This window comes from Halichondria panicea, chromosome 4 (assembly GCF_963675165.1).
Source record: "Halichondria panicea chromosome 4, odHalPani1.1, whole genome shotgun sequence".
Taxonomy (NCBI): Eukaryota; Metazoa; Porifera; class Demospongiae; order Suberitida; family Halichondriidae; genus Halichondria; species Halichondria panicea.
In genome coordinates this window covers 5,081,853-5,108,898 of record NC_087380.1, presented here as the reverse complement: position 1 = coordinate 5,108,898, position 27,046 = coordinate 5,081,853, and the positions used below count along the sequence as shown (strand labels likewise).

General features: G+C 40.2%; 3 protein-coding genes and 1 non-coding gene across 15 annotated transcripts; 2 read left to right on the top strand and 2 right to left on the bottom strand.

The window, feature by feature from the left end:
* Positions 1 to 32: 32 nt before the first annotated feature.
* On the bottom strand, positions 33 to 2,886 carry LOC135334468 (protein SREK1IP1-like). The gene is made up of 5 exons (XM_064529648.1): positions 2,765 to 2,886; positions 2,643 to 2,708; positions 1,887 to 2,042; positions 1,454 to 1,609; positions 33 to 327 (listed from the first exon to the last, which is right to left on the bottom strand). The coding sequence occupies exons 1-5, from the start codon at positions 2,790 to 2,792 to the stop codon at positions 185 to 187; spliced, it is 549 nt and encodes a 182-aa protein (XP_064385718.1). The 5' UTR covers positions 2,793 to 2,886; the 3' UTR covers positions 33 to 184.
* On the top strand, positions 2,838 to 26,926 carry LOC135334451 (uncharacterized). Of its 3 annotated transcripts, XM_064529603.1 has the most exons (17): positions 2,838 to 3,028; positions 3,391 to 3,667; positions 3,840 to 4,027; positions 4,425 to 5,029; positions 14,365 to 14,547; positions 14,867 to 16,907; positions 17,437 to 17,683; positions 18,257 to 18,378; positions 18,682 to 19,704; positions 20,003 to 20,139; positions 20,353 to 21,163; positions 21,277 to 23,466; positions 23,689 to 23,964; positions 24,059 to 24,219; positions 24,581 to 24,846; positions 25,917 to 26,029; positions 26,766 to 26,926. In XM_064529603.1, the coding sequence occupies exons 1-17, from the start codon at positions 2,948 to 2,950 to the stop codon at positions 26,856 to 26,858; spliced, it is 8,814 nt and encodes a 2,937-aa protein (XP_064385673.1). In that variant the 5' UTR covers positions 2,838 to 2,947; the 3' UTR covers positions 26,859 to 26,926. The 3 variants fall into 3 exon arrangements, with proteins under 3 accessions (XP_064385673.1, XP_064385674.1, XP_064385675.1); XM_064529604.1 differs by lacking the exons at positions 2,838 to 3,028; positions 3,391 to 3,667; positions 3,840 to 4,027; positions 4,425 to 5,029 and adding an exon at positions 11,420 to 11,854; XM_064529605.1 differs by lacking the exons at positions 2,838 to 3,028; positions 3,391 to 3,667; positions 3,840 to 4,027; positions 4,425 to 5,029 and adding an exon at positions 11,420 to 11,872.
* On the bottom strand, positions 6,036 to 11,499 carry LOC135334461 (uncharacterized). 10 transcript variants are annotated; one of them, XM_064529633.1, is made up of 20 exons: positions 11,341 to 11,499; positions 10,887 to 11,196; positions 10,755 to 10,808; positions 10,537 to 10,661; positions 9,711 to 9,869; positions 9,560 to 9,656; positions 9,216 to 9,349; positions 9,111 to 9,164; positions 8,874 to 8,978; positions 8,737 to 8,820; positions 8,509 to 8,598; positions 8,306 to 8,449; positions 8,195 to 8,249; positions 7,732 to 7,838; positions 7,203 to 7,286; positions 7,072 to 7,152; positions 6,639 to 6,719; positions 6,517 to 6,570; positions 6,397 to 6,465; positions 6,036 to 6,321 (listed from the first exon to the last, which is right to left on the bottom strand). In XM_064529633.1, exons 1-20 carry the CDS (start codon positions 11,360 to 11,362, stop codon positions 6,314 to 6,316), a joined length of 1,917 nt encoding a protein of 638 aa, XP_064385703.1. In that variant the 5' UTR covers positions 11,363 to 11,499; the 3' UTR covers positions 6,036 to 6,313. The 10 variants fall into 10 exon arrangements, 8 of the variants coding, with proteins under 8 accessions (XP_064385703.1, XP_064385700.1, XP_064385701.1 ...); XM_064529630.1 differs by having other exon boundaries at positions 6,036 to 6,306; XM_064529631.1 differs by having other exon boundaries at positions 6,036 to 6,306; positions 6,517 to 6,572; positions 6,644 to 6,719.
* Trnag-ucc (transfer RNA glycine (anticodon UCC)) lies at positions 18,519 to 18,590 on the top strand. The gene has a single exon. It is a non-coding gene; the product is annotated as a tRNA-Gly (tRNA).
* Positions 26,927 to 27,046: the final 120 nt, after the last annotated feature.

Below are 27,046 nucleotides of genomic sequence, written 5' to 3'. Positions count from 1 at the left end.
AAACTATAATTATATGTACCTGTATTGAGTGATGAGGTATTTATCAGACTCACATTCATGCCAATTCCATGATGAGACAGTTCAGTGGATATGGAGTGGGTATAATAATTATAATCACAGATTGAGTAATTTATACCAAGGTGAACATGTGACTGTACTATACGAACAGCGGTAAAGTCAATGATTATGTATGTGAGGAGTGTTTCTTCTTCTTCTTCTTCTTCTTGGATGATTTGTGCTGGTGTTTCTCGTGCTTCCTGTCAGAGCTGTGCTTGTGCGACTTCCTCTTGGGCTTCAGCCTCCTTCTTGAAGACCTCTCCTCACCACCTGCAAGACACAGAACCTGGAGTGAGCCATTTGCAGTGTTGGTAACATCTCCACTAATCTGATCCTACCCCAATTATGTGTCCACTCATATCTTATACTAGCCTCGTTTCGAGGCCTATTTTTTCTTTAATATTTTTCTTTAATAGAACAAATGGTGAAAAATACGCGACCTAGCCAGTATTTTAAAGACAACTTAGACTAGGGCCGAGGCTAACTATACATTAGGGGTTGGTAGCTAGAAGCTATCTAAAACTATAGCTAATCCTCAAAGCTATCTAACTTGCAGCATTTTTGCTGGCTATAAAGCTACGTGCTTGGAATGTATCTCAATTTTTCAAGGTATATTGTCCGGATACTTAGAATTAAAGCACCAGAGTGTCCGCTATATTAGAACAACAAAAATTGCCCAGAAAAGTGTTAGAAGTGTCCGGTATTGCTCTAAATTATGCCAGCATAATCTACCAACCCCTACTACACATGTACATTGGGGGTCCTACACTCATTTCCAGGCTTTTTGTATTGTGGTATTTGCGCTAGCGCTTTTTTCTAGCTTCCTTCTATAGAACCCAAATAAGGCGTGGTATTCATTGTTTAGGAACCGGAAACAAAACATACATTTTGCACATCTTGTTTCCTGCTTCCTCTACAGCAGCTATATATGTGTATAGCGAGAAGGCGTTGCTCTCATGGAAGAACAGGCCCAGGCTCTCAAGCTTGTGAAGGAAGGGACGTCTAGGTATGATTTCTGGCAAGCTAGTACATGTACCATTACACCAGAGCTATAACTTTTATTGCAGAAACTTTTACAGAATGAAGCATTATTGTTTTGCTGGAGAGGGGAAGGAAACAAAATGTGTAAAATCTCTGCTTTTGTTTTCGGTTCCCAACTGTACTTCACTCCCATATACAATTAATACCAAGCATTTTTCAGTTCAGAAAAAAATTGACCTGGGATGAGGTTAGCGCTTTTCCTTGTGGCTGCTACATCGTAATTTTTATACACAAACACAGCTATTATAATATTTATCGTGTAGCGCCATAAGTCGCGAAAACGAGAACCAAAAGATTTGCATTCAACACACAAATACTGTACAAGTGTAGAACTTGGTAATAACGTAAGACTTACTATTATCTTCATCAGACGAATGAGGTGAGAGGCGAGTCCTTGGAACGTCACGTGACTTTAACGCTTTCTCAAGTGACCTGTCTCTAGAGGAACGAGTGCGTTTTTTTCGTTTTTTCCGATCTTTGGAGCGACTTCTGGATCGTGATCTCTTGGTTACTACAAGGATTTTGATGTGCGTGGATACAACTTACCAAAATAACATAATAATTATTAATATTATATTATATGCAAGGCATTAAAGAATGAAACGTGTAACAACGAGTATACCGATATCTACATATTATAAGTCCGTAATCATTTTTAACATCAGCCTTGATAGTTACGTACTATAATTCTATAATGTTACAGCAAGTAGCAAGTACTTTGTACAAGAAGTGAGTTAAGAGCTACACCAAATGTCTGCCAATTAACGTACGTAGAGTGCTTTACCCACCTTTCTTGTTGCCCTTCCCACTAGCCGATGAGGGGGAGGAGGTGGAGGAGACAGACACATCACTATCATCACTTGACGTACTGCTAATGTCCAAGTGGATGTCCTGAGACGGGCCTGTTCGAATGAAGTTACGACACTCGTACGTTAGGTGACCAGCTGCAGAGAGTGTTATACATGTATGTGAACATCAAATGAGTCCACTGGATTATTAGCACTTTAACTCATCTTGATTTTAAGCACATGCTCAGCTGCGGATTTTTTGCACTCTGAGCGCGTTTCCAATTATGCGAGGAAAATATAGTTACCTAGCTACTCGTACAGTGCACGCTATATAGCTAGTGATATCTATCTGTCTGAATTAAAGGACTCTCGGGTATGTTGTTAAATGCTGAGACTTCATGTAATATAGCTTGTACAGTGTCATTCGCAAATTAATGATTAACTACACATTCGTAACTTAACTCGGTACCGTATAGCAGAGACCTCCATGAAAATTTTCCCAACAAAAATGTAGGCATAGCTTACCGGAATGCATGCAATGAAGAAAAAATTCACCGCTTTTGAGTTGAACGAATTTTTGCCCTGCAAAATACCCGCTATACGGTACATATATCAGACTGCCCATGCACACATCCAAGCCTTGCAGTAGTAACAATTACGATGTCACATGCAATACAGCTTTAACTACGTTTGCGGCTGTAGGTTATGCTCCTATAATTATTATGTCCTATAGTGTGACCACTAAATTAAACTTACAATATCCACATTTCTGACAAGCCCCTCTTGCTTGATCATTTTTGTAAGTCAGTCTGTTCCATAACCCTGAATCAAATATAAATAATGTTCCATCAAGGTATATACACTGCCTGCATGCTTACCAGATAAGTGATTACTTCCAGAGGCCATTGTCCAGAAAGAGTGTGGGTTCAAAGGTCAGGCATACTAAAGGGGGTGGGGCTAAGAGACTTGAGATACTTGATGTTTCCATAGAATCGATCAGAATTAACTAGACTTGTAAGAAATTTACTCTGAGTAAAACCCTATATCGGTAGTCTGCTGCAATGGAGTTGGAGCTAAATGTGTTGTCCTCCCTCTCCATACAGAGAAAGAAGCCTTGGTCCAGGTTCTCGTGGCTGGAAGAAGTGAGTAGTTCTATTCGAATCTAGATGTGTACCTTTTATTAAATACATAGTTGGGCAAAGCACCATTATAAATGTATAATGCACAACATCATTATTACATAATGCGTAGATATAACTTATACCTGCTTACAGGTTAATAGACCTACCTGTACTAGGCGCAAGTATGTATGATGGTGGTAGAGTTGATCTTTTTCTCCTGTAGACAGTACAAACAACCCTTTTCACCTCATTTTTGAGAAAGTAAAAAGCAGAAATGCAGAAATGCTACATTAATTTTAAAATGTCAGTGTTGCCTGGTTCAGGAAAACCCCTGTAAAGAGATGTTCTGTAGCTATACATTATTCACCATCACATGCACACAGCCTGAACCTCCTCATGGGCTCTACCTATTCAGTGAGGGTGGTCGAATGAGTCAACTTTCCCTGACGTCCGGTAAAACAAAACGAAAGTTCCCCACTCTCTCGTCTATTCAGAATAGGGTGGGGCTAACTGTCTCCACTCCCTCTGGTTCACATCTAGGTGGACTTTTACTTGAAGGAGACCTCTTTGTCTGGGATAAATCAAATGACCAGCTCACAATCTTTGTAACTCCACTGTCAAAAATGGGGCATGGGAAAATGGATGCTTCAGCACTGAAAGGTACACATAGCTCTTATCTGGACAAGCTTTTTGCCATTCAAATCGCACAAGTTGATAGTATGCTATGTGACCATCCAATGATGCTACGTACAGTTGCATCATCATCTAAAGAACGCTATAATTATTAGTGCACTTCTATGCACTGTTTTAGAAAAGTATCACCCCAATGTAGGCACACGGTTCTTTCTCAGTGACGGTGGAGAGCTTGGACTGTTGGTGAGCAAAAAGATGGAGCTATACCTGTGGGAGTGTAAAGAGGGCCACTCTGTCTGGTGGAGATTACTCCCCCCTCAAGGGGTACAGCTGCCCAGTCCTGCGGATAGAGAAAGCACTGTGGACTCTGTGTTCCATACAAACACTGTGAGTTGGCTACGAAATGTATCTAAACAAAATAAGAGGACTAAAGAGTAAGCTAAGATCCAGCACTTCAGTGAAGCCCATTTTGAGCACCTAAAGTTAACCAGTTTTAGCACAAAAAGGGGGTAACTTGTTCTTGAGCATTATATTTTGTTTGGAAAATGTGTAATCATCACAATTTTTCATTTCAGTTGCTGGGTAGATGGTTTATAAATTTTTCACATTGATGTTGTACGTGTACAAGTGCAGTGGTGGTGCCTCATATCCATTATTGCAGAGCAAACAATTGGGTCCCACCGTGCAGCAATGAGCATACAAGTCCTTGTATTACAATTCTTACAACATTTTCCTGCATGTTACTGTTAAGAGATGTCATTGATATATTCCCAACCCCCCACAGACGCTTGGTGAATGCTGCACCTGTGTCTTTGCATCCACGGACCACTCGTCTAGCCAAACAGTGCTCACAACACTCCTTATAAACTGGCCCAGCCCAGCATTCCAACTCTACAGCCATCTTACCAACACACAGCCTTATAGCAGTGAACTGATTACCTCTCCATTCGTTAACACCCAGGAGAGAGAAATTGAAACTGACATTGCAATCGATCAAAATACAGCTGTGAGTGTACAGAATCATCAAAGTGATCACCACACAGAACACAGCGGCAAAATATTGTCAATCCCTCTACAAGATGTAACAAATGTCTCCTCAACGGTGAAATTCTGGGAAGATTCATCCCACACGTACTTTGATCAACTATCCTCGCAAGATCACGTCCCCCCATTTGAGACTTCCTGGCGTACAATTACCCGTCACCCCATCACACCCCTCACAGGTCGAGGGTCCTATGTGCTTCGACTCTCCCCCTCTTGTTCTCTGGGGGCACTGGCGGTCAACTATCCCCAGGCTACTGACACAGAGATGCTTTTCTTCTCTCCTCTAGCGAATGCTGAACTGAGTGTTCGTGTTTTTCCAAAGAATATTGAGGGATTGACTGGAAGGTACAAATAATTACCGTATAACGGCAAATTTTCGAGGTGCATAATTTTGGCGGATTAACTTGAACCTTGAAAATTATGCATCTCAAAAAATTTGAAATCATTATACTTCCAAGTAGTGATAATAAGGGACTATCAAAAATAAAGTTCGTTCTTTTGAGCAATTGGCGAAATAATTATATGGTTCTCGAAAAGATGCTATACAATATGCAAATATACATGTACATGTATCACAACCAATAATGATTAGAAAATGATAGTTTTATAGAGTATCTATGAGAGAAAGTTCAGCATCTTAACAATGTGGCCAAAAATGATGCACAGTAGTACGTAGATGGATGTAACTGTAATTTAGTATGCCAAAAGATTTGGGTGCAACGTCACTGATCAGTGAACAATAAGAAAACATGCAACCTTCTAGCATTCATCTGCTCTGACCTGTTGCAGGCCTCAGGAGTCTCTATGTACCGTCTGTATGCCATGAAGTATAATAATGTGTGGGTGCGATAATTCACGTAGAAGCAAATATCATGCTCGTTGCCGATAGGCATTTTTCACAAATTGGCAATTTGTGAATTTCGCATATTATTTTAGCGGACATAATTTATATTGAACATGTGTGTTTGCGGTTGAAGCTTGGTTTAAATCTGCGAAAATATTGAAAATTACCCACTATACGGTATTGATACTACTGCTTTTTACATAATTTGCAACACTCTGGTTTTGAGACGTTATACATGAACATGTACTGCCATTTTAAGTGGAGTTAGTCTAACATATTATTATTTTGTGAGAGTTTCTTGGCCTGGAAAGAAAAAACGCTTCGAGTCGCCCTCTAGAATGGTAAGAAGCATTGTACATGTATAAAAGCAAGAACACAGAGCTAGAAGTGTTTAAAAGTTTATGTTATTTCTAGTAAACTTGATGATTGCTCAGAGCTTCCACTGAAAGATGTTTTGAAGATGGATAGTTTGCATACAGAATGATACACCAATATATTTATCATGTATGTCCTTCAAACTTCTTTCATAGTTTCACAAAATCATTATAAAAAAAATCATGAATATTCATGAGCAAACTGTTTACTGTAACCTTAAAGAAACAATTTAGTGTGCAAAAATAGTGCTCTTTGTGCAACATACAAGAGTAAATAACTCAGTACTTGCAATGCTTCTACGTGTATAATTATTTATGTACATGTATAACAATACAGTTCATTGTTCACACTTAGCAAGTGTCCATCATATCCAGGGAACAGTCAAATCTTTCAGCAGTTGTGCCTATTATTCAAATTACTAATTTATTGCTTCTGAATATAAGCTATCCATGAATAATTATGGTTATGATAATGAAGCTAATTCCTAACTTACATATTTTCTTCTCATTGACAGATCTAGAATAGATAAATGGAACTAAATTTTCGTTGCCCATGTTGCTTTCTGAATAAACGAAAATCTCAGTTACGTATGTGCATACATAAGTACATGTACCTTCGGAATCAGAATAAACAATTAAGGGTCGTTTGGGACTTGTCAGATCAAAGTCTGTAAGGAATGTGAGAAACGTGTGCACAAAAAGCAAAAAAATGTGGCAGGATGTTATAATTATATACCTTCATCATCTGAGCTAGATACCAATCGTCGCCCTTTTCTTAGCAGTGAGGAAGAGGTGGATGGAACCCGTTTTTGCCTGTCTAAGTAAATGAAGTCATAATTACGTACTGTATAGCGGGAATTTTTCGTAAGGTGCAAACTTTCGCATTTTTCTAGGGGGGCAGAGCAGTTGTGCGAAAATTAAAACTGGGAGAAACTACCACGCACCAGCATTTCACATGCAAAGCTCTTGGTAGGGTGGTTTCCTGGCATTGAACCGTGAACATTTCTTCTGAGGGCTCTCGAGCCAAATAGCGAAAATATGCACCCGCGAAAATTTCCAGCTATACAGTGCGCAGCTGTACATACCTTCACAATCGGAATAAACAATGCAGGGTTGTTTGAAAATTGCCAGATCGCAGTCTATAAGCGTATAAAATCAAACTGTTATACCTTCACAGTAGTCTGAGCTGGATCGTTGTTTTCTTCTTCCTAGCCGTGACGGTAACTTATGTCCTCCTTTGACTTTTGAGCCTACTTAAGTTATAAACTCGGGGTAAACTGACGCTATAATCTGCACTCACAATTTTTCAGGTTAACTTTGTCAGCATAGATTTTAACAATCATAGGTGGCCTCACTTTTCGAAATGCTTTTTCGATATCATCATCTATATCAAAGATTCAAAGTCAAGGTCACACCAAGTACTTCACAAGTGCATCATGCACAACATCAATAATGTGATTTCCGAGTCACTGACTGACATCATACTATGATTATTGATGCCTGGAATAATCATAGAACAGGCCATGCAGCTGCATGTGAGCTAGCTAAAGATTAGTAGCATACAGTGTGCGACTCAACAGTTGTACTAAAAACTAGTTAATCCTTGAGCTCTGCAACTAGCTATAAAGCTACGGTGCTTGGAATGTATCTCAACTTTCAAGGTATTACCCGGATATTTAGAACAAAATTAATGTAAAATTAAAGCACTAGAGTGTATTAGAACGGAATTATTAGAAATTTCCCAGAACAGTGTCTGGGATAATTTGAAGTGTCTAATAAGAAGATATATGGTATATACACATACAATGTTACTCTAATGATAAGTTTACCTGAGCTCTCGGTGCCACCATCTGCCACATCATGATTAATTCCAAGCACACCACTTTTGCTACATACTTCCGTCTGGTTGTGGAGAGGGCAATCGTTAGGTACAGCCCTGTAAAACAAAATTGTTACATGTACCTTTATAGCCTCATCTCCAGGCCATTCACTAACAAAACACTTACATGTACATGTAGCTGAAAAATTGGCCTTGTTTATTTACAAGCATGTTGTTGTGATTATAAAGTGAATATGTGTGTTGCCGTACATCTTTCAATGATAGTTAATATGGATAGGAATTGCAATTGGATTAGTCCATCACAACCACATTAAGAACTAGTCCAAATATATTCTTTTTGAATGACAATAAGAATAAAACACCATGCAGAGTGAATTTTAGAACAGTCTGCAGGCCTAATTTTCGGCCTGGGGACGAGGCTTCACATTCATATGCCATTGAAGAGCTCTTACCTAGGTCCACAGGCAGTGACAATATTTGCCTTATAGAGTACACGTTTGACAACTTCTGTTGGATTGGAATACGAGTTTTTAATTATGTAAAACACTATCGCTTATATGCACCTTGCAAAAAAGAATATATTCTCCTTAAATCAAGTCTAGGCTTCTGGAGAAATTTCCTAGTAGCAATGGATACTCCTTGACTTTTGTGCACAGGTGCAGCAGCAACATTTTTGTTTTCAATTATCGAGAGGGGTTGCTTGTTTCCTGAATATAACAGTACAGGGCAAATTTGTTTTCCCTTGATTAAGGTTACACTAACTTACTTCTTTTCTTCACATGGCATTGATAATCAGAACTACATGTGCCAATAGAATATGTAGATGGAACTGAATTTTCACTATCCACGTCGCTTTCTGAACAAACGAAAATCTATCAGTTTTATACGTAATTGTACAGAATCAAAATAAACAATGCAAGGTTGTTTGGGACTCGTCAGATTACAGCCTATAAAATTATGTCTTTAATTAAAGAAAAATGTCCAACTGTTATACCTTCACAGTCTGAGCTGGTTACCAATCGTCGTTTTCTTTTTCTTAGCCGTTTCGGTAACTCACATCCCCGTTTGACTTTTGAGCCTACATAAGTTATTAATTAATATAATCGTTTAAACTGCACTCTAATTGCTCACAACTGCTGGACGAAGTCAGGTTAGCTTTGTCAGCATAGAATGGTACATGTACTTTACCAATCATAGGTGGCTTTACTTTTCGAAACGTTTCTTCAATATCATCATCTATACAAAACATAAATACATGTGATATATAGTGTACATGTTATAGATAACCACAAAACTCAAGCACTAGAACTCTCTGATTTACTCAGTTTGAATCATAATTGTGGTACATCGACAGCCATTATAATCTACCTGAGTCATCACAATCCCTGTTTGGCAACTCTTCAAACTCTTTTCGACTCACAACTGAGATTTGGTCTCATTATTACTATAGACATACCTCGCTCAATCTCTCACCTGAACTCTCAGTGCCACTGTCACATGTGTGATTGATTTCAGGCACACCACACTTTGCACTGTCTTTCTGTTTGGTTGAGGAGTTACAATCAACAATCTCGAAGGTGTCGCTAGATTCTACGTGAAGTGCAGCCCTGTAAAAAACATGACTGTGCTGTACATATGTAACATGATGCATATGCCATACAACTTATTGTTGGTCCACATTATACAGAGTAGACACATTGCCATTATTAGTACTTCATTGAACAAAACTAGTGCGTACATAATTATATGCGTGTGCTCACAATTAAGGCCTTGAAGACATACATAGCTTCACATTCATAATTATGAAGAGCTCTTACCAAATATCTTTTAGTAGAACAGTTTCTCTGCCATCATTGAAAGCCACAATATTTGCTTTATCCAACAACCGTATGGCAAAACGTTCAACAGCATTTTCTAAAGCAGCATAAACTTTATCAAATTTATTAAAATATATACGTATCATTACACCTTGTTGTGTTATCCTGAAATTAAGTGTAAACTTCCGGAGAACTTTTCTAGCAAACCTAGCAATGGATAGTCTTTGACTGGTGTGAACATCAGGTGCAGCCATCAACATGGAAACAGAAGTAGACTTAGCCTTTGTCTTTTTACTTGATTTTGAAGTATCTATAAACATGGAAACCGATAGTAGCAACTAACAGGGGGAATGAAACTAACTATGTGGCAAATTAGAACGGTATCAGGACAAGGCTTTGAAAACGGCTGTACATGGCATATAGTGTAAGATCACAGTAGAATCAGCAAAGAATCCTGGAGTGTTACAAGTAATGTATCTGGCTTTGCACTGGGACTGGAGTAGGCTCACAGTATAGTTAGCTAAGAAGAGTCTTCCCATGAAAATAAATAGGGCTCCACATGGCTGTGTGCATGTGTAATGGTGTGCCTCAAAACATCTATGCTCAAACTAAAGCCGCATATTTAGCTACGTACCTAGCTAGCTATAGCCAATATGCAATTGCTCGTTTTTATTCGACAACGATCAAAGCTTTGCTGTCAAAATCTTCCACTATTAAAAAAAATTTACAAGCTCAGGTACCTCTACCTGTTTTGTTGAGGCTAGGTTCCCAGCTAAAAGAAAAGCTATATATTCATGCTGTGAACGCAGCGCTTACGGCCCAGGTGAGCAGACTCAGAATACACAGACAAACAGACAGACAAGCAAACAAACCAACGGAATGCTATAACCCGTGGCCGCCTACGCATCTCGAGTTAATTATGAGTGATTCGAATTGTGCATCTACATCACATCACGATAAAAGATAAAAATGTTTACCCTTAAATTTATAGTAGAAACACCAAGGTCGGTTTTGTTTGATTCCGTATTGACGATACTGAGAATAATCCGTCATATCATGTTTGGCACAAAAGGAAAATAGTTTCCCTTCTTTGGAGATCTGTCTAAAAAAAGAATGTATTATGATATACATTGTACTTGTACCATGCAGTGAAAAACAAGCCTACGTTATTATAGTATATAAAGTATGTACTTACAGCTTAGGTATTTCATCACACTTAGTCCGGCTAAAATCCAAACTGTTCGCTTCACTGCATGCAAATAGACATCATGCATGCATATGAAATGCATTGTGATGCTCAATGACATCCTGCATGATAACAACTTACCATAATTCTGAGATGTTTGATCGAATTTTTGCATCACAAGAATTGAATACCTGAGCCAATTTTTCACTGTCTGGCTGAATCTGATGTGCCCAGCGGTTGACAAAATAAGCGTTTAGTAGCACTGGGTCTTGTGTCTTCTTTCGTGCATTTTTCTGCAATGATTCACTCAGAGAATAATGCTTGCCTGAACCATTCCGTGATAGATGCCTATCAAGCAGTCTGCACAGTTTCCTAGGCTGAATACCCCATTGCACCAGGTGTTGTGCCAAAAGAAAATGAAACTCAGCAAAAAGAAATGACTTTCCACCTGCTAAATTAAAAGTGAGACCCAATACATACAATAAATCTAGATCTAGCTACGTATAGTATAGCAAACTTTGTATATAGAGCAGGGAGCCTTCTATAGAGAAAGCAGAACTATGGGGATCTATAGCTGTATAGACAGAGATCTTACCAAACACAGAACTAGCAGCCATTATTCCACAGCCTCTTGAAATTCATCGATAGGTATAATTATATACCTCCTTTTTTCATGTGTTCATCAGTAGCTGGGGATTCCCCAGAGAAACTCCCTACTGCACATACTTGAGGCCCGTATATAGTCGGCTGCGGTTGGGTTTAGAATACATGTAGTAAAGTGTGGTCTGTGGTTTGTGTATCACTGAGTCATTGTGCAACTGCGCAATCAGCATGTGCGGTTTCTAGGAAGTGTTGCTAAAATGACAAATTAATCTCAGCCAGCAGTGTAAAAACACTAGCTCTATTAAGGCTGTGGATTGCGCCGATCTTTTTTAATTTTGCGCCAAAAGCGCTACTTACTTCGCTGTGAGCAGCCATCTTGAATAGTGACGTTTTGAAAATTTTTAACGTCAAAAATCCCACACGTTCATTCTTTATAGCAAGTCACACATGCACACACACACACACACACACACACTTCGGTTTTTGGACGTGACGTCACAAACGAGGTAATTCTACAATATCAAGTAAGTAAGTGAAGTATTTCTGGATAAGTTTTTAAATTGTTAGACAATTTATATATTGTTAGACAATTTCACTCTGTTTAGTTTGGACCTTATAGCCGTTAGATATTCACCTAACCGGGGAAAAAACATAAAAAAATTGAGCATTGCGGAGAACGTGTAGATATGTAAGCATTGAATCTTCATAAGATAGCCAAACTGTATAATTATAGACAGACGAAAACCGTTGGTCTTTTCTCCATGCACCTACCCGATTACCCACTATAACAATTTTTTGCTGTTCTGTTAACCCACCACCTTTTGTTGCCATGGAAATGGATATGTTGTAGCTTATTTATTCACCTTACATAATGGTATCATGGTATTATTTAAAATAGTATATACAGTGGCAGATCCAGGGGGAGATCCCAGGGTACCACGGATCCCCCCTTCAGTCTATTGTGGCTACCAGCTAGCTTTTTGTAGCTGTTGTAATTTGATTCAATGACTGTACCTGTTGTTTTGATGTATCAACTGCCAAAAGAGTGTTTAAAGTCAATGGTTATCCTAGGCTAGTTAGTTGACTGTTTGTAGCAGCTAGCTAACTGTATGCAAGCCTATTATGGGACTTCCCCTGGCTGAGAATGAGATTTTCCCTAGTCTTACTGCACCGTATAACCGGAAGTGAGCGTAACCCCCCAAAAATTGAGCGCACATATATATAACCCCCCTTTCCTTTTTCCTGGATCCACCACTGATATAACTATATATACTCACAAATGTGTGGTAATCTCTACTCTCTAGACTGCATAGTACACCGTATACTTTTGCATGTGTAATTACTATTGCATGTGTAATTACTAGTAAGGACAACAGGAATAGACAAGAAGAAGAAGCAGCCTCTATACGTCAACAGCTACCAGGCTGGCTCCAGAAGGCAGTGGAGCTATCCAAGACGAAAGGAGCCTCCACTTGGCTCACGGTTCTCCCACTATCGGAACACGGATTCACACTGCACAAGTCGGCCTTCCAAGACGCCCTGGCACTACGCCATGGCTGGACCCCAACTCGCTTGCCCTCAAAATGCGACTGTGGCAAAAACTTCAATGTGGAGCACACCCTCTCCTGTGCCAAAGGAGGGTTTCCTACGCTAAGGCACAACGAAATAAAAAATACCACAGCATCCCTTCTCACGGAAGTATGCAGTGAAGTGTGTGTGGAGCCCAACCTACAACCTGTGAGTGCGGACCAACTCAACGGCGCCTCAGCGAACAGTCAAGAAAACGCACGATTGGATATATCGGCCAATAGTGTTTGGGGGGGGGCAGATTTCAAAAAACATACTTTGATGTGAGAGTATTCAACCCGCTCGCCCCCTCCAACAGAAACCAACCACAAGCAGAAAATACGAACTGGAAAAGAAACGGGCATATATACCAGCAAAGAATTCGGAAGTTGAACAGTCCTCCTTCACACCGTTAGTCTTATCAGTTACAGGAGGCTTGGGCGTAGAAGCATCACTTTTCTACAAATGCCTGAGCTCACTACTCGCCCAGCAATGGGACATCACCTACAATAAAACTCTGTGCTGGTTAAGATATCGTCTAACCTTCTCCCTTCTACGCTCAGTCATTCAAGCAATCAGAGGTGCAAGATCGTCAGTGGGACACGCAGCAAGGACACCCATTGAGATTCACCTGATCTCAGCAGAATCCCATCTCACAGGACAGTAATCAATAATAACAAACAAATGTGGTAGTCCACATCTAAAGTTGGATTTCCTAATAATCATCACATAAGAAAGGATCTATTTATCCAGTTAGGTATATAAAGATGTATTAATGGTCGACAAGAAAGCTAGAATTAAGTGCAACCGCCCGGGCTCCAGATTAGCCACTCCTGAATGTTTCTCAGGCTGGTTCACCGACGTCCTTCAGGACCTGCAAAGACTCCACGCCGAATTTCAAAGCCTACATGTTTACCAGAGTCCAGGTGTAGCTCCTTTTTGCTCCTTGTCAACCACTGCCATCGCTACAGAAAATCTTAAAAGGGACCCGAACATAATCTTACTTCGCTCGAAATTATGCAGGCCAATTTTTCTAGAACAGAAGGAGAAAAAATACCGGTAAAAAAATCTGCCTAGGAACAGAGCAATAGTGCCTGTACAGGAAGTAAAATATGACCATGGCTCAAAAATCACCTAGGATATGGTAATTACAATGCCATGAGACTAATATGTTAATGTTTTTTCCTACATAATATTACATGTAGCCGAGTTTACTTAAAGTTTGTAAACTAAATGTCATGATGTTCGATGTTTTAGGTACAAACAGGTGTAACTATAGAAGGACATTTTTATGAGATTGTCACTTGTCGTACATGTATACTCAGGGGCCCTGCAAAGAAAATGTGGGTTCTTATATTAAGGGGTGATCGACAAGTTAGGAAAGTTAGAAAAATTATCCACACGAAGTGACGATTTGTAATGAACAACCGTTATCTAAACATCCATGCAGAATGTTCTGGCTAGCAGACATGGCATGGACTGCAGATGGCCTGCTGCTGGTGTGTGTGTCCAAGAGAGGTAGCCTGCTCATTCTCCCGAGGTGTGGCCCTCCACTCAGACTGTTTGCCAGGGGGTGCTCCATCGAGATGGGACCACGTCAGTTCCTACCACTGCACCCACTCGTCACTGTCGTGTGAGTGTTTACCCTAAATACACATGTTATATGCATGCATATATTTAACGGAATTGCTTCTGTGAAGTTATACATGTATGCACACAATGTCGGGGAAAGTTACCTAGGAATCTATGTACTGAGACTTTTCCCCTGTAATCTAAGCACCTGAATTTTCTGAAAATGGGATGTTTTGCTATCTTGAGAAATACATGTATTATACTCATGTGAATGCATTGTACAGTGTAGGTGTAGGCATATACAATGTGCACATTTAGGTTAATGTACTACTGTACGTGTATCCTGTAGTAATAACTATAATTATTTCTTCAACTTCCAGTGGTGTATCGCGGAAGGTTACCGGTCACGAGACTTCTGAGTCTTCCGAGAGGGACACCCTTCGTCAAAGATTCTCAGTGGCCACTCATCCCAACCTACCAATTATTCTCTGTTCTGATGGCTATTCTCTCACAGTCCTCAAACTCCCCACACTCTCACTACCGTCTCTCCTCTCGACCATTGTCTGCAATGTACGTAAAATGCTAGGTCTGCAATCAATAGCACCTTTGAAAAGTTCAGTTTTTTCGCACTCCGATCCGACTAAGCAAACAGAATCTATTGACCTTCTCAATGTAGCCGCTAGTTTTTCAGAAAGCACTGGATTGGGTGATACCCTTGCTAATAGTGTGGACACTTCTGCTATTGGTGGATACATGCCTGCACTGAGTGGCGTGGACATTGGTGGAATACACTTCGCTGGACTAGGCTCAACTCTTGAGTTTCCTGCTCCAGTGGGTAATCATTTTGAAGATGCAGTAACGAATCTTCTCTGTGCTTGGGGGCTGGTGCTGACCTGCTGTCCGACAGTTGTTACTAATGATTCAAGTAGCCTTCAATCAAGTCAAAATGATATGACAAATGCTACAATGCTTTTGATAAGATCTATTCTCGATGTCTTGCAAATCCAGGATGACAGACAAAATGATGCTGTGATTTTCATCAATGTTTTGTTCAGTCTTTTGCCATTTGACTCCATTGCTCAAAGCCACCTCAGTACTGCAGCTACACTAGCTAATGAAATTCTAGTAGCAAGATTGACGAGATTCTACAATACTTTTTTACCACTAAAGCAGGGAAACAAAATGATCGACTATATCAACAGCATGAACAACAATATTTCTGAAATTTCAGACCTTCTAGACTCACTCACTGCCATTATTGAAAACACATACAGCTTGAGGCCTGTTAACGATGGATCAAACTGTTTTTATTCTCCTAATTTCCTTGGAAATAGAAGCAGAAATCATCTTTCTAGCACAATAAGTGCACTAGCCCCAGCATGTTTCTGGCTGCTCAAAGTTTCACAAAGGTTTCATCAAGATGTCAACACTTGCGAACAGATAGTCAAGAAACAGATTACTTCTGCTGTTGGAGAAAGTCGAAATCAAGCTACAGAAATGAGTGTTCTTTATAACAAGCTATCAGAATGTTTGAATAGTGCTTTAGTTACAATACAGTACGTCAACACACAGATTAGATGGATTTCGTCAACCCAAATGCAAATTGGCAACCCGATCACTTCAAACTTTCCAAAAAAACAAAGAAAAGTGTCTGTACTGATTTCTAAACTAGAGCAGTACGATATACAAGGAGCATTACAGTATGTGCACTCCCTCATAAACTACAGTGAGGCTGTTGAGTCAGAACTGGTACCCTTCAAATTATCGAAACGATTTAAACCAGTTATTCTCGTTCTATGTAAAGTAATGACATCATTCTTTTGTGAGGGGGCTCAGTTTATTCTTATTCCATCACACACACCCCATGAAGCCATTCTTTCTAGAACAAAATTATCGGAGGCTGTTCAAAAGGACCCAGTAGCGAAGTTCTGGACCCTTGATCACACTCTAGAGCTCCTCATTATGTCTCAGTTCTGGATTGAGGCTTGCTCATTCTTACAACAAGTTGGGGACTGGAAGAAAGCATTTTTGCTGGCGACCGTGATTGTTCGTCACAGCAGGCTTATGGGATTGGAATATGCTGAATTGAACATCCTTTCACATCAGCTTGCTGTAGAGAATGTTCTGCAGATCATTGGGTTTCAGTTGAAGTTTCCCACTGCGGCCACTACAAAGTTAAGACTTTCTCGCTTACCTGGTATCAATGACTCACACTTGCAACAAACAGCCATTATCAGTTTCGTGTCCGATTGTCTCAGAGTATGTGCATGCGCAAAACTGGACGGTTTGCTGCTAACGCTCGTATCCAGTCTGGTTTCAGAGATGACTCACTGCTGCAAAGAACTCCCTTTAGAGGTGCCTTCAGCAATCTACCTACCTGCCCCTCCTCTGTTCTGCCCTCAACCAGCAGTGCCAAATGAGGTAAATAGAATCTGCTTCCTCTTGCATTTACACTACATGTAATACTGTAACATTTTATAGTTATAACTACATTCATGTACTCCTGCTACATTGTATATGCACTGATAATAATCGTTCTGTTACATGTATATACCGGCCAGTACCGCTTTTCTAGCTGGTGAAAAACCTTTGCGAATGAGCTAAATCAGCAGAATATATTAGCCTCTTTGCAATCTGCATGTAAGTATTGCGTTCCGGCAAGGATCGTGCGCTATACCTGCAGTACCAATAGTTTTGTGACGTAACCACTCGCAAAATTCGCTTATGTAAAAACGTACTAGTAATACGTACAGTATGCACATGTAGTATGTATATATAATAACTGGAAGATTGGTAGGAATTGTTATGTCTTGTCATTCTATATTACACGCATTATCAACCACACTAGCGACCGATTAGTGGTTACATTTTCTACATGACCTGTACAAACGTGTATATATAATACATACAATATAAGTTAGTTAATCTCACTTCCTATCGATTATCCCAGGATTTCCTTCAGTGTCCACTGGAGTACAGACTGAGAGGCAAACTATCTACTCTCATTCGATCCCTGGTTTTCATTCTTACCTCCTCTCACACACTACTGCCCTGTGCTCGTTGGTACAGCTGTCAACTAGAGCAGCTGCACAGCAGTGGTCCCTCTCTCCATCCACCTGGATATAGCTCCTGTAAACTGCCTCAGGGCTTGGCTGAATTAGCTCAGGATAATGGGCAGCCTCAATTCAGTATTGAAGGTACGTACATAATTTAATACTCTCATATACAGTAGTTTAGTATACGTTCAATTAAGTTATGCTGGCCATAGCAGCATGGGTATTGTATGGTATATGTTTTGTAGTATATGGCAGTATTTGGTTGGTATACGAATGGCAGTCAGTCGTGCGTGATTGTCAGTTAAGTTAATTTCTTTTGTGACTTACGTACGTATGACTGTACAAAATACACTCACTACAATACAATGGTTTTGTTCCCGGTACGTCATGTATATATACACATGTCAAATTTGTATTTTCACTAATGAGATAATCTGCATACCGTATTACTAGAATGTTTTGCGAGCATCAAACATTTGCGAACTTTGCGATGGTTGATCAATTCGCAACAATAAAATCCGCAAATTATTACTACACACGATCCTTGCCAGAACGCAATCGTTAGATCGCAAAGGGTCAAATTTTCTGCTGATTTGGCTCATTCGCAAAGCTTTTTCACCCGCAAAATATTCTAGTAATACGGTAGTATTAATTATGTATACATTTAGGTAATAAAAAAAGTGAATGTGATTACTGTTTTTATGTATTTTGCAGATGGTGGTACGGTGAAGGTGCTGCTCAGTGCTTTCAGAGAGCTCTGTGGGTTGTTGTGGTTCTTACATGTTAGAGACCAACTCAGCAAATATCTCAGAGTACTGCAACCCTCACCTTTAAAGGTCAGTTATTTCAACATACATGTACAGTGTAGCCCTCCCTACAAGTGTACAGTACCATGTCCCCACGGTAGCCTTAATGTCATCTATGTTGTGTAAAACACTGCACAGTTTAATACGTCCATGCCTTGTCTCTGTGTGAAGCGTTGGTGGTGTAACGGTCAGCATTGTTGCCTTCCAAGCAATAGATCCGGGTTCGACTCCCGGCCAACGCATATCTCTTTTTTGCCATCTACAATAAATATAAGCTAAAGTGTAATTAGTTTGCTTGCTGTTTGTGATCAATAATTATACCCATCCATATAGGAAAGAGCTCCTGCAACTATAGTTCAGAAGGCATCACTGTGGAGTGCCAGGCTTCTTCAGTTTACCTCACTTCTTGAAAACATGTCGAGTTCATCCCATAATCTCGCCGAAGGAGCCGCCCTCACCATTTTCTCAGAGCTAGAGGCTAACACCTTCCTTGCTGATATTCTAGCGTATTGTTTTCCTGCAGGAAATGACACACAAACAACAGATGGAAAACTAGACCGACTTATTTCACATCTGAGATCAGTCCAAGGGCAAAACTCCATTCCACTGTCTGTTCACTATCTTACCAAGAGTCAGGAAACTCTCTCACAACGGGAAAAACTTGGGGCTAGCCAAGGAAAGTTTTGCGAGCTTGTCTTAATGGAAGATTCCAATTATCTAGTTGAGAATGATGCTCAAGGAGTTGGCAGTTTCCTTTTTGAATACGACTCTGACTACATTAAGCTTATAGACAGTGTTCTTTCAGTTATTTTACCCGAGAAAGCCAGAGGTAGTCTATCTCAGCTTCATCAATCCTCCAATTTAACCGATAATAAGAGCAACACACCACTCTTGTCACAGTTTCTGGGCTCTGTTAGAAAAGACTATTCTTGTTGGGAGCAAGTTCTTCCTTTAATTGAGTATCTCCACACATGGACCTCCTCTGCTGGGTCGCTTACAACCTCCTCTCATGACAAAATGAAATCTAAGAGCAAGAAGAAGCTACAGAATAAGTCAAGCCGTAAAGCAATTGCTTCTCTGAAAGTAAACATTTCTCCAAAACTTGTGATAAATAGTATTAAGCAGAGGGAAGAAGAATATCTGAGAAAATCACGGGGTGCTTCTTTGACTATTAAAGCTCATGATTATAATTCAAAAACTGTTGCAAAGGAGGAAATGAACATTTCATCCAATTCCTTAGTTGAAGAAGGATTTAGTGTTCAGAAAACAGATGAAACTGATGGTATTACTATTTTAGCTGATACCTCAGTCTCTGGACCCCCTCAGCTTATTCAACTACCCCTGGGAACACTGAAGGTATATTTTGTATATGTACGTTTGCATGCACATTTTGACACGTATCGTATTGATTGATAATAATGCTATACCGTTACACCTTTAGTACATGTACATGACTAAGATCACAGCAAAAGTCAGTCAGTAAAGAAACCTAGAGTCTTAGAAATATGGCTCCCGGTATGTTCTGGGGCTAGGGATAAGCAAAGAAGCAACAACTGCATGTATGTATTTCATCCTGGCTATTGTCTGCTCTAATTATAAGTCTATAGTTTTTGACGTCTGCTTATCGTGCTCCCTTGATTGTGTGTACCTTCAGGGTCGTATATCTGGAGATCAACTGGTTAACAAGCTCTCTTCCATCAGTCAGCTGGGAGACCTCACCACTAACAGTCTGGACACTGAGCAGAACAGTAGCATTTCACTAGGTGAACTGCCTTCTGCTATCACTTACAGGTACTTACAGTGTGTGTACATGCGGTATATATATGTTGCTGTATTTAAACTAAGATTCGATTTTTTTTGTTTCAAAGCGTTTTGTAGTCTGAGTAAATGTGTTTCTCATATGTTTGTAAGTGTAAGCATAGTGTATACATGTATGTACAGTACATGTATGCACAGTACATGTACGTAGCTCATGAACACATGTAATTGGTTTTTGTTTTATAGCGTTGGGGAGAAAAAATCTAAAGCGGTAACCGAAACTGACGATAACAATCTGGGAGATACGCTCGCAGAAATCAGTGAAAATGTTACCCTCACGTTCAATGACTTTATCCTTCCCACTTCTGGTACTACCAGTAAGAGTACACCAAACACACCGCCAAGTAAATCGTCTGCCAAGGAAGTGCAACATGCTAGTGGGCTCCAAGAGAATACAATGAGATCACCTAGTGAAGAAAATGGTGTCGTCAAAAATGTCGAAAGAACTATAGAATTTCCTGATAATGAAGATTTGGACAACAATGGTAGTTCTGACGATAGCGGAAGCGAAACCTTTACGGTGACTCCAAGTACCATCACTGTTTCACAATCAGTACACAGTCTTGAGATTAACAACTCTACTCTCCTAACTCAGGAAGATCATACACCTGAGCTCCAAACTCAAATACAAGGCAATATACCGGGTAAAGATCCATGCATGCATCAAGGGACTACTGCACAGCAAAACATATCCGTTGATCAAAAAACAGAGTCCACAAATGTTAGCGGTATTGTTTCTCGTGGGTTGGATGAGCAAACTATCGTTACTGCTGTGAAAACCGAAATTCGAGATATTCTGCAGCTTCGACAACAACGTCTTCTATCAATGTTGAATGCTATGGAAACTAAAAAAGAAGTCTCAACTTCGGAGTGCGGTACACAAATTGATTTTCAGGATAAACCATTTGTCGCTCAAGACAAAGTATCAGCTATATCTTATGAGCAGTCACAGGATGCACTAAAAGCTTTGCATCAACCAGTAGAGAACACTATGCCGGTGAGTTCTCAGTATACTTCACCACCTACACGTAAAATGTCATACCCTTGATTGACTGCATTCAGCACTGTCTCAACCCCATGGCTATAAACATAATTTTTTATTTTGTGCAGATGCTGAATCTTGAGGATTTGCAGTCACCATCTGAGACGAGTTACTCCAATCCACCTCCAAGTGCAAACATTTCAAGCCTACAAAACAAATTCAGTAGAGATCAGTACGTCCAAACTTGTGATGACTTTGTTAGTGGATCAAAAGTTGCTTTATCTGACCTTACTACATGTAAGAAGGATAGTCCAGGTGGGGTTTCAGCTCTCCCTCAATTCACCAGTACCACTATGGGCCTGCAGCAACAACGTCAACATGCCGAGCATCCGATTGTGTCCACTCCAAAACCATCCAAAGAGCACATCCCGCCCCCTGTTATAGGACAATTTTCCCGTATAGCACAAACAAAAAGCGGAGCTGACCTTTCCCTACTGCAACTGGGTCCTTATCCCTCTGTATCTGATTCTCAAAAAGATTCAAAACTTCACCTACAAAAAATTGAGATGGTCTACCCCGACTTTGCTCAAAACGTAAATTCAATCGTTCCTCCACCCCCCCTAAGTTCAGTTTCTAGTACTGGTGTCCGTCCTTCTTTTCTCAAAATGGCCGATCTTAATCAGCAACAAAGTTCTTCACAGGCACCAAAAACATTGACGAATAGATTAATTCAGAGGCCTTTACTACTGACATTGCCCCTTCAGCAAACTGTGCCACAACCTTCATACCCTCACCACCCACCCCCTGTCTTTCCATTCTTTCCAAATAATCGGCACCCTCAAATTCCCTCATCACTTCCTCCACGCTCATCACACTCTCCAAATCGATTGCCAACTTTTGCAGCAAAGTACTCGCCAGCTCATAGCAGACCACTGCTGTTGTCACTCCCGCCCCAGCCACCAAACAGAAATCCTCACCCAGTGTATTCAAAGCCCACACCTCCTCAAGTTACAAATACACTTCCTTATACACTTCCAAATGTACCACTTGTTCCATTTGTGCCCACACTGCTGCCACAGCCCTTCATTCAAGCAAATCCTGCCAAGGTACCACCTCTACTGCAAGCAAACGACCCGATAAATGTCACGCGACAAACAGGCTTAAAACTTTTACAAATTCCGAGCACAGAACACCCCAAGTTGATAAGCCTTCCTACAAAAGTAGACAAGCAAAATCCTAAACCAAGAGTTAAAGAGAATGGCGATTTGGAAAATCTACTTCTCCATAACCCCCCAGAATTCAGACAAAGTGACATTCCAAGCAGTACATCAGTGTCTGACACAGGTCTCTACCAGAAAAGGAAGTCAACGTTTCGAAAACGGCCAAAGAAGAGAAAGCAGAAGGTAGCTTGGGAAGAAATTGAAGAACCAGTCACACAGAAACTAGCACATTACGAGCACAAACCACTGGACACAGAGCCACACATTGAAGATGAAGAGCACTTTTTGAAGACGCCTGGGCAAAAAGAGTCCCTTCCAAAAAGCCAAGCGCAATCAATACCCAGCACAGGTAAACAGAGAGAAAAATATGAACCACGGAGGCCAAGTCTTGTGAAATTGCAAGAAAGAAGTTACCCAGTAGACATTCCTCTTGAGAGTCTGCAAATGAGAAGACTCAACCTTAAGTCACAGCTAGGTCACACTCTACCTACTTCAAGCACTGGGACCAATGTGTCAGAACTCTCAGATACATCTGTAGACGTTAGTGAGAGGAGCAGCATTCGTACAGACATCACTATTACCTTGTCTCCGTGTCAACAACTACCTTCTGATCCAAACAGCCCTGAATCTACTATCCTTATACACAAGGTGGAACTTCAGAGAGTTAATAAAACGACTAAACCATGCTACCCAAAGTCTTCAAATGAGGTGTACTGTCCACCAGTGCTAGCACTGAATGTAACCGATCAGGACAGTTTGAGTATATCAACGGTTTCTTTGTCTTCTACCGTCACTCTAACTCCAATTAAACACACAACTGAAAGTCAGAAAGAACCAATGGAAATAGCGGAAACTCACAATCAGCCACGTCTTAATCACGTTGGTCATCAAATAACTACTACAAAAGAGGATTTGGATCCCTTATTGACTGCTAACAAAGTATGCGTAGAAACTCATTCAAATTGGCTTGGTGCCCACACCCAACCTGATTCTGTGACTAGTGCTGCCCTTCAGAGACTTCAGGAGCTAGAAGAGCAATTAGATGCAATAGAGAACACTGCCAAAACTGTGGAGGGAGAATTCAAATCATCAAAACAGGTGAGACTAGCACTAAATCATTTGTGTTGAGTTTGACCTTCATAATGTTGTCATACTGTACGTGACACTTTTCAATCCATGTGCGGAGAACATTACTTTACATTACACATCAGGGAAGTGGGCGTTCACCCTCTAGAGTTTTCTCTCATCCCCTCCCCCCATAATAATGAGCTGGAAAAACCCTGATGTTGACTCACATTCACACGTTCATATCCGCTACAGATCCTATATACTATAGATAAGCTGCAAGATGTAGTGGACCCCATGTCCGATGCCGAATCAGCACCTGACTCGGAATCACACAGCACACCAGACATGTTCCCTTCTATCACAACACAGCTAGCTGATCTTCACAGAACTGAGGCTGTTAAAGATGATGCAGTAGTAGAGGCGCTTCAACAGAAGAAGCTAGTACGGTTTCAAAGACAACCAATAAGCACAATAGAGTTGAAGGATCCCGAGCGTGAGAACAAAAATCCACCCAAAGCTATTAATAAGGTTTGATCACGCAGGCATGCTTACTATATAGAATGTTTCCTGTGTGTTCTATGTGCAAAATCAATACTAATATTCTGTTTTTATTGCTCCTCAGAGACTGGGCAACTGGAAACGTGAAGAATTGAGACAATGGATGATGGTTAAGAGGAAAGAGAGGCTCGCAGAGTTTAGAGAACAGAGAGAGACCCATCTCAAATCAGAGAAACGCCCGTTTAAACCTGGAGGAACAAAACTGCCAATAGAAAGACAGAAAAGGTGTGTACAATGGTTACATAACATGTATGTGTACGATACAGTTTTATATCATCAGCCTGTTTTGTGTTGCAGCATAAATGTCTATCTATACATACGTACTGTACGTGTACTTTAATTTATGGGCACTTTTACTGAAGTTAGCAAGAGCTTGCTTTTTGGTCATCATGTTATACTGAGAACTTGTTTCGCCATTGCTGCTTTGATTTTGCTAAAAGTTAAGCTTAGAAATCACGATTTGTTCCTGGGCTATATACCTTTATGCATACACAGCCTTAAGATCAGGAGAGCCTTCGATACTAAGTCATGCACATGCCATGCCGTACGATAATAACTTGTGTCTACATGTATAATTATGATGCAGAGACAAGAAACAGGAGTTTTTAGCCAAGAGAATTGATGATGCTTTTGAGCTGATGCAGGATATGCTCACAACAAAGCCATCTTTGAGTCCCAAGTCAACTTCAACTGCGAATTCGTTGACACGCAAAAAGTATAGTGCTGACAAGAGGCTGAAAAATGAACCCTCCTCAATAATGTACAGCTCTTCAAGTACTAGAGACAGAAAAAATCGAACTGAGAATGGTCCTGATACTCCGCTGGGGACATTTATCAAAAACCTTCATGAAGGTAAGCACAAATAGTACATGCTTTATACTATGTTACCTCAAGTTCCTGGAGCATAGACAATTTTCACACATGTTATCAAATAGTCTCACGCCCAGCTTTGTGTGTCAGACGTAATCAGATGTAAACTTCCTGCCACGTGTGTATTGTACATGTAGTCTACCTGTCAAGTAGTGACATCATTCATTAATGGTTTGGATTGGTCTTGACAGACTTGTGCATATAATTATACACTGGAAAAGGACTCTCTGAATAAGGGACACTGTATGAATCCTCCTCCTACTAAGGACGATGTTTCCGTCTTAAGCTTACGGTAAACCGTTTGCTCATTAATTATTCATGAGCTAGATCTAGTGATCTTTTCCAGCTGCAAGTCCAGCTGAAACGCAGTAGTCATTTCATGGCTTGAATAGACATTTTTACTATAAAGCTTAGGTGTACAGTCTACTGTAGCTTCACTATAATTATGCAGGGCGGGTCGAAGAGAAAAAAGGCTACTGAAAGCTCACAAGAGGCTGTTTGCCTTGGCTCTGACCGCCATTTTAAGTGGAGTTAGTCTACATATTATTATTTTATGAGCGTTTTTTGGCCTGGAAAGAAAAAAACCGCTTCGACCAGCCCTCCAGAGTGGCAAGAAGCATCATATAAGAGCAAGAACACAGAGCTAGAAGTGTTTTTGGAAGTTTAAAATGACTACTAGTTTGTGTTGTTTCTAGTAACTTGATAATCGCTCAGAGCTTACACTGGAAAATGTTTTAAAGACTGATACTTGTCATACAGGATGATACACCAATATATTTATCATGTACATATAATTATGTGCTTCAAACTTTTATTATGGTACTTATAGTTTCACAAAAATCATTATAAGAAAATCATGAATATTCATGAGCAAACTGTTTACCGCAACCTTAACAAAGAACAAAATCACAAATTGTTAATCATCCATTGTTTGGAGATTCCACCGGGAGTTACAAACTCACGTGTTTCCAAGAGTAGATCCTTTTTATTGTCTTGTAGCATTTATGATATTTTTGCATTGTGTTTATCATAATTATTATTTTCTCTTTTAGGGACTGTTCCAGGCACCTCAACTCCCAAGAGATTGTCCAACTCATCTGCCAGAAAACTGTCAAGTATTGAAGGGCTAACAGAAAAGGAGCAGATGCAGATTGCTGATGTTTTGGTGAGTGTACACACACTGTCAACATGGCACTTAATTACTGTCTAATTCAGTAACTGTGTACGAATAAGATCCTGCTACCGAAACCGGTGGCATAAAAGAGAGTACTTTCTGTGTATTATCTGTATACCACATCGTATAGTGTAGTGGACCTACAAAACGAAGGTCGATAAACATTCAATGGCTGTTTTCTATTTCTAGCGCCACTAGCGAAATTTCTTGGAGTGTGGTACTTACCAGTGGTTTCAACTTTCAGTTTAGTGTGAATCATCATTGAGCTACAGTTGAAGTTTACCCACATTTCATAATAATATTATGCTTGCACACTAAGCCATTCATAGGAAAGTGTACAGCTTTAATAATTATGATTACTGCACGGGGAAGTTTTGAGTTCACTAGAAGCTGGCAAGCGCTTGTACTCAATACGCTACGAACACGTTAATTATCCCTTGATCTCTATAAATTATACGTTTGACTACTCTTTTTATCTGAAATAGGTTCAACACTGCTATAAGTGTACAGTATGTAGGCTGTAGGTCCTTGTATAACCCCCTCTTGTTACCGTCCACTTTTAGCTTCATTGCCTAATGAGGCTCCCCCCCCCCCCCACACACACACACACACACGCACAATGTATGTACTGCAGTTGTTGCTGATGTTGCATTATAGCTCATAGCTTTGAACTTTGTGCTGGAACATTACAATGCTGATTTAAATTATCGTTTTTAATACTTCTCAGGCGTCTACAGTGTACGATGGTAGCAGTGTGTCCTCTGGGAGTGTCCTCACTGACATTGACTGGGAGGAGGTGGACAAAATACTCAAATCATGAACATGAAAAATCACCTCCATTCTGGGTTGTGTATTTCTGTATAAATATGTGATTATTATTATGCATAATTTTATCAAAACTCAATGAGCCCCACCCCCTTTTGCTCTCCATGGGATAATCCCTAGCTTGGAGGCACCGTAAAAAGGTTTCAGAGATCACAATCTAGCTATTCGTCAATCTATATGTAC

Excerpts from the sequence above, each read along its gene's own strand:
- LOC135334468 (XM_064529648.1), bottom strand. The coding sequence starts at position 2,792 with ATGGCCTCTGGAAGTAATCACTTATCTG. Across the intron at positions 2,709-2,764 it reads TGGAAGTAATCACTTATCTG|GGTTATGGAACAGACTGACT; the intron begins GTAAGCATGCAG and ends TATTTGATTCAG. Across the intron at positions 2,043-2,642 it reads TTGTCAGAAATGTGGATATT|CTGGTCACCTAACGTACGAG; the intron begins GTAAGTTTAATT and ends CACTCTCTGCAG.
- LOC135334451 (XM_064529603.1), top strand. The coding sequence starts at position 2,948 with ATGGAGTTGGAGCTAAATGTGTTGTCCTCCCTCTCCATACAGAGAAAG. Across the intron at positions 23,965-24,058 it reads CACCCAAAGCTATTAATAAG|AGACTGGGCAACTGGAAACG; the intron begins GTTTGATCACGC and ends ATTGCTCCTCAG. Across the intron at positions 24,220-24,580 it reads CCAATAGAAAGACAGAAAAG|AGACAAGAAACAGGAGTTTT; the intron begins GTGTGTACAATG and ends ATTATGATGCAG.
- LOC135334461 (XM_064529630.1), bottom strand. The coding sequence starts at position 11,362 with ATGGCTGCTAGTTCTGTGTTTG. Across the intron at positions 9,657-9,710 it reads TTTCAGGATAACACAACAAG|AAAATGCTGTTGAACGTTTT; the intron begins GTGTAATGATAC and ends ATGCTGCTTTAG. Across the intron at positions 8,599-8,736 it reads AACCAGCTCAGACTGTGAAG|AAAGCGACGTGGATAGTGAA; the intron begins GTATAACAGTTG and ends TCGTTTGTTCAG.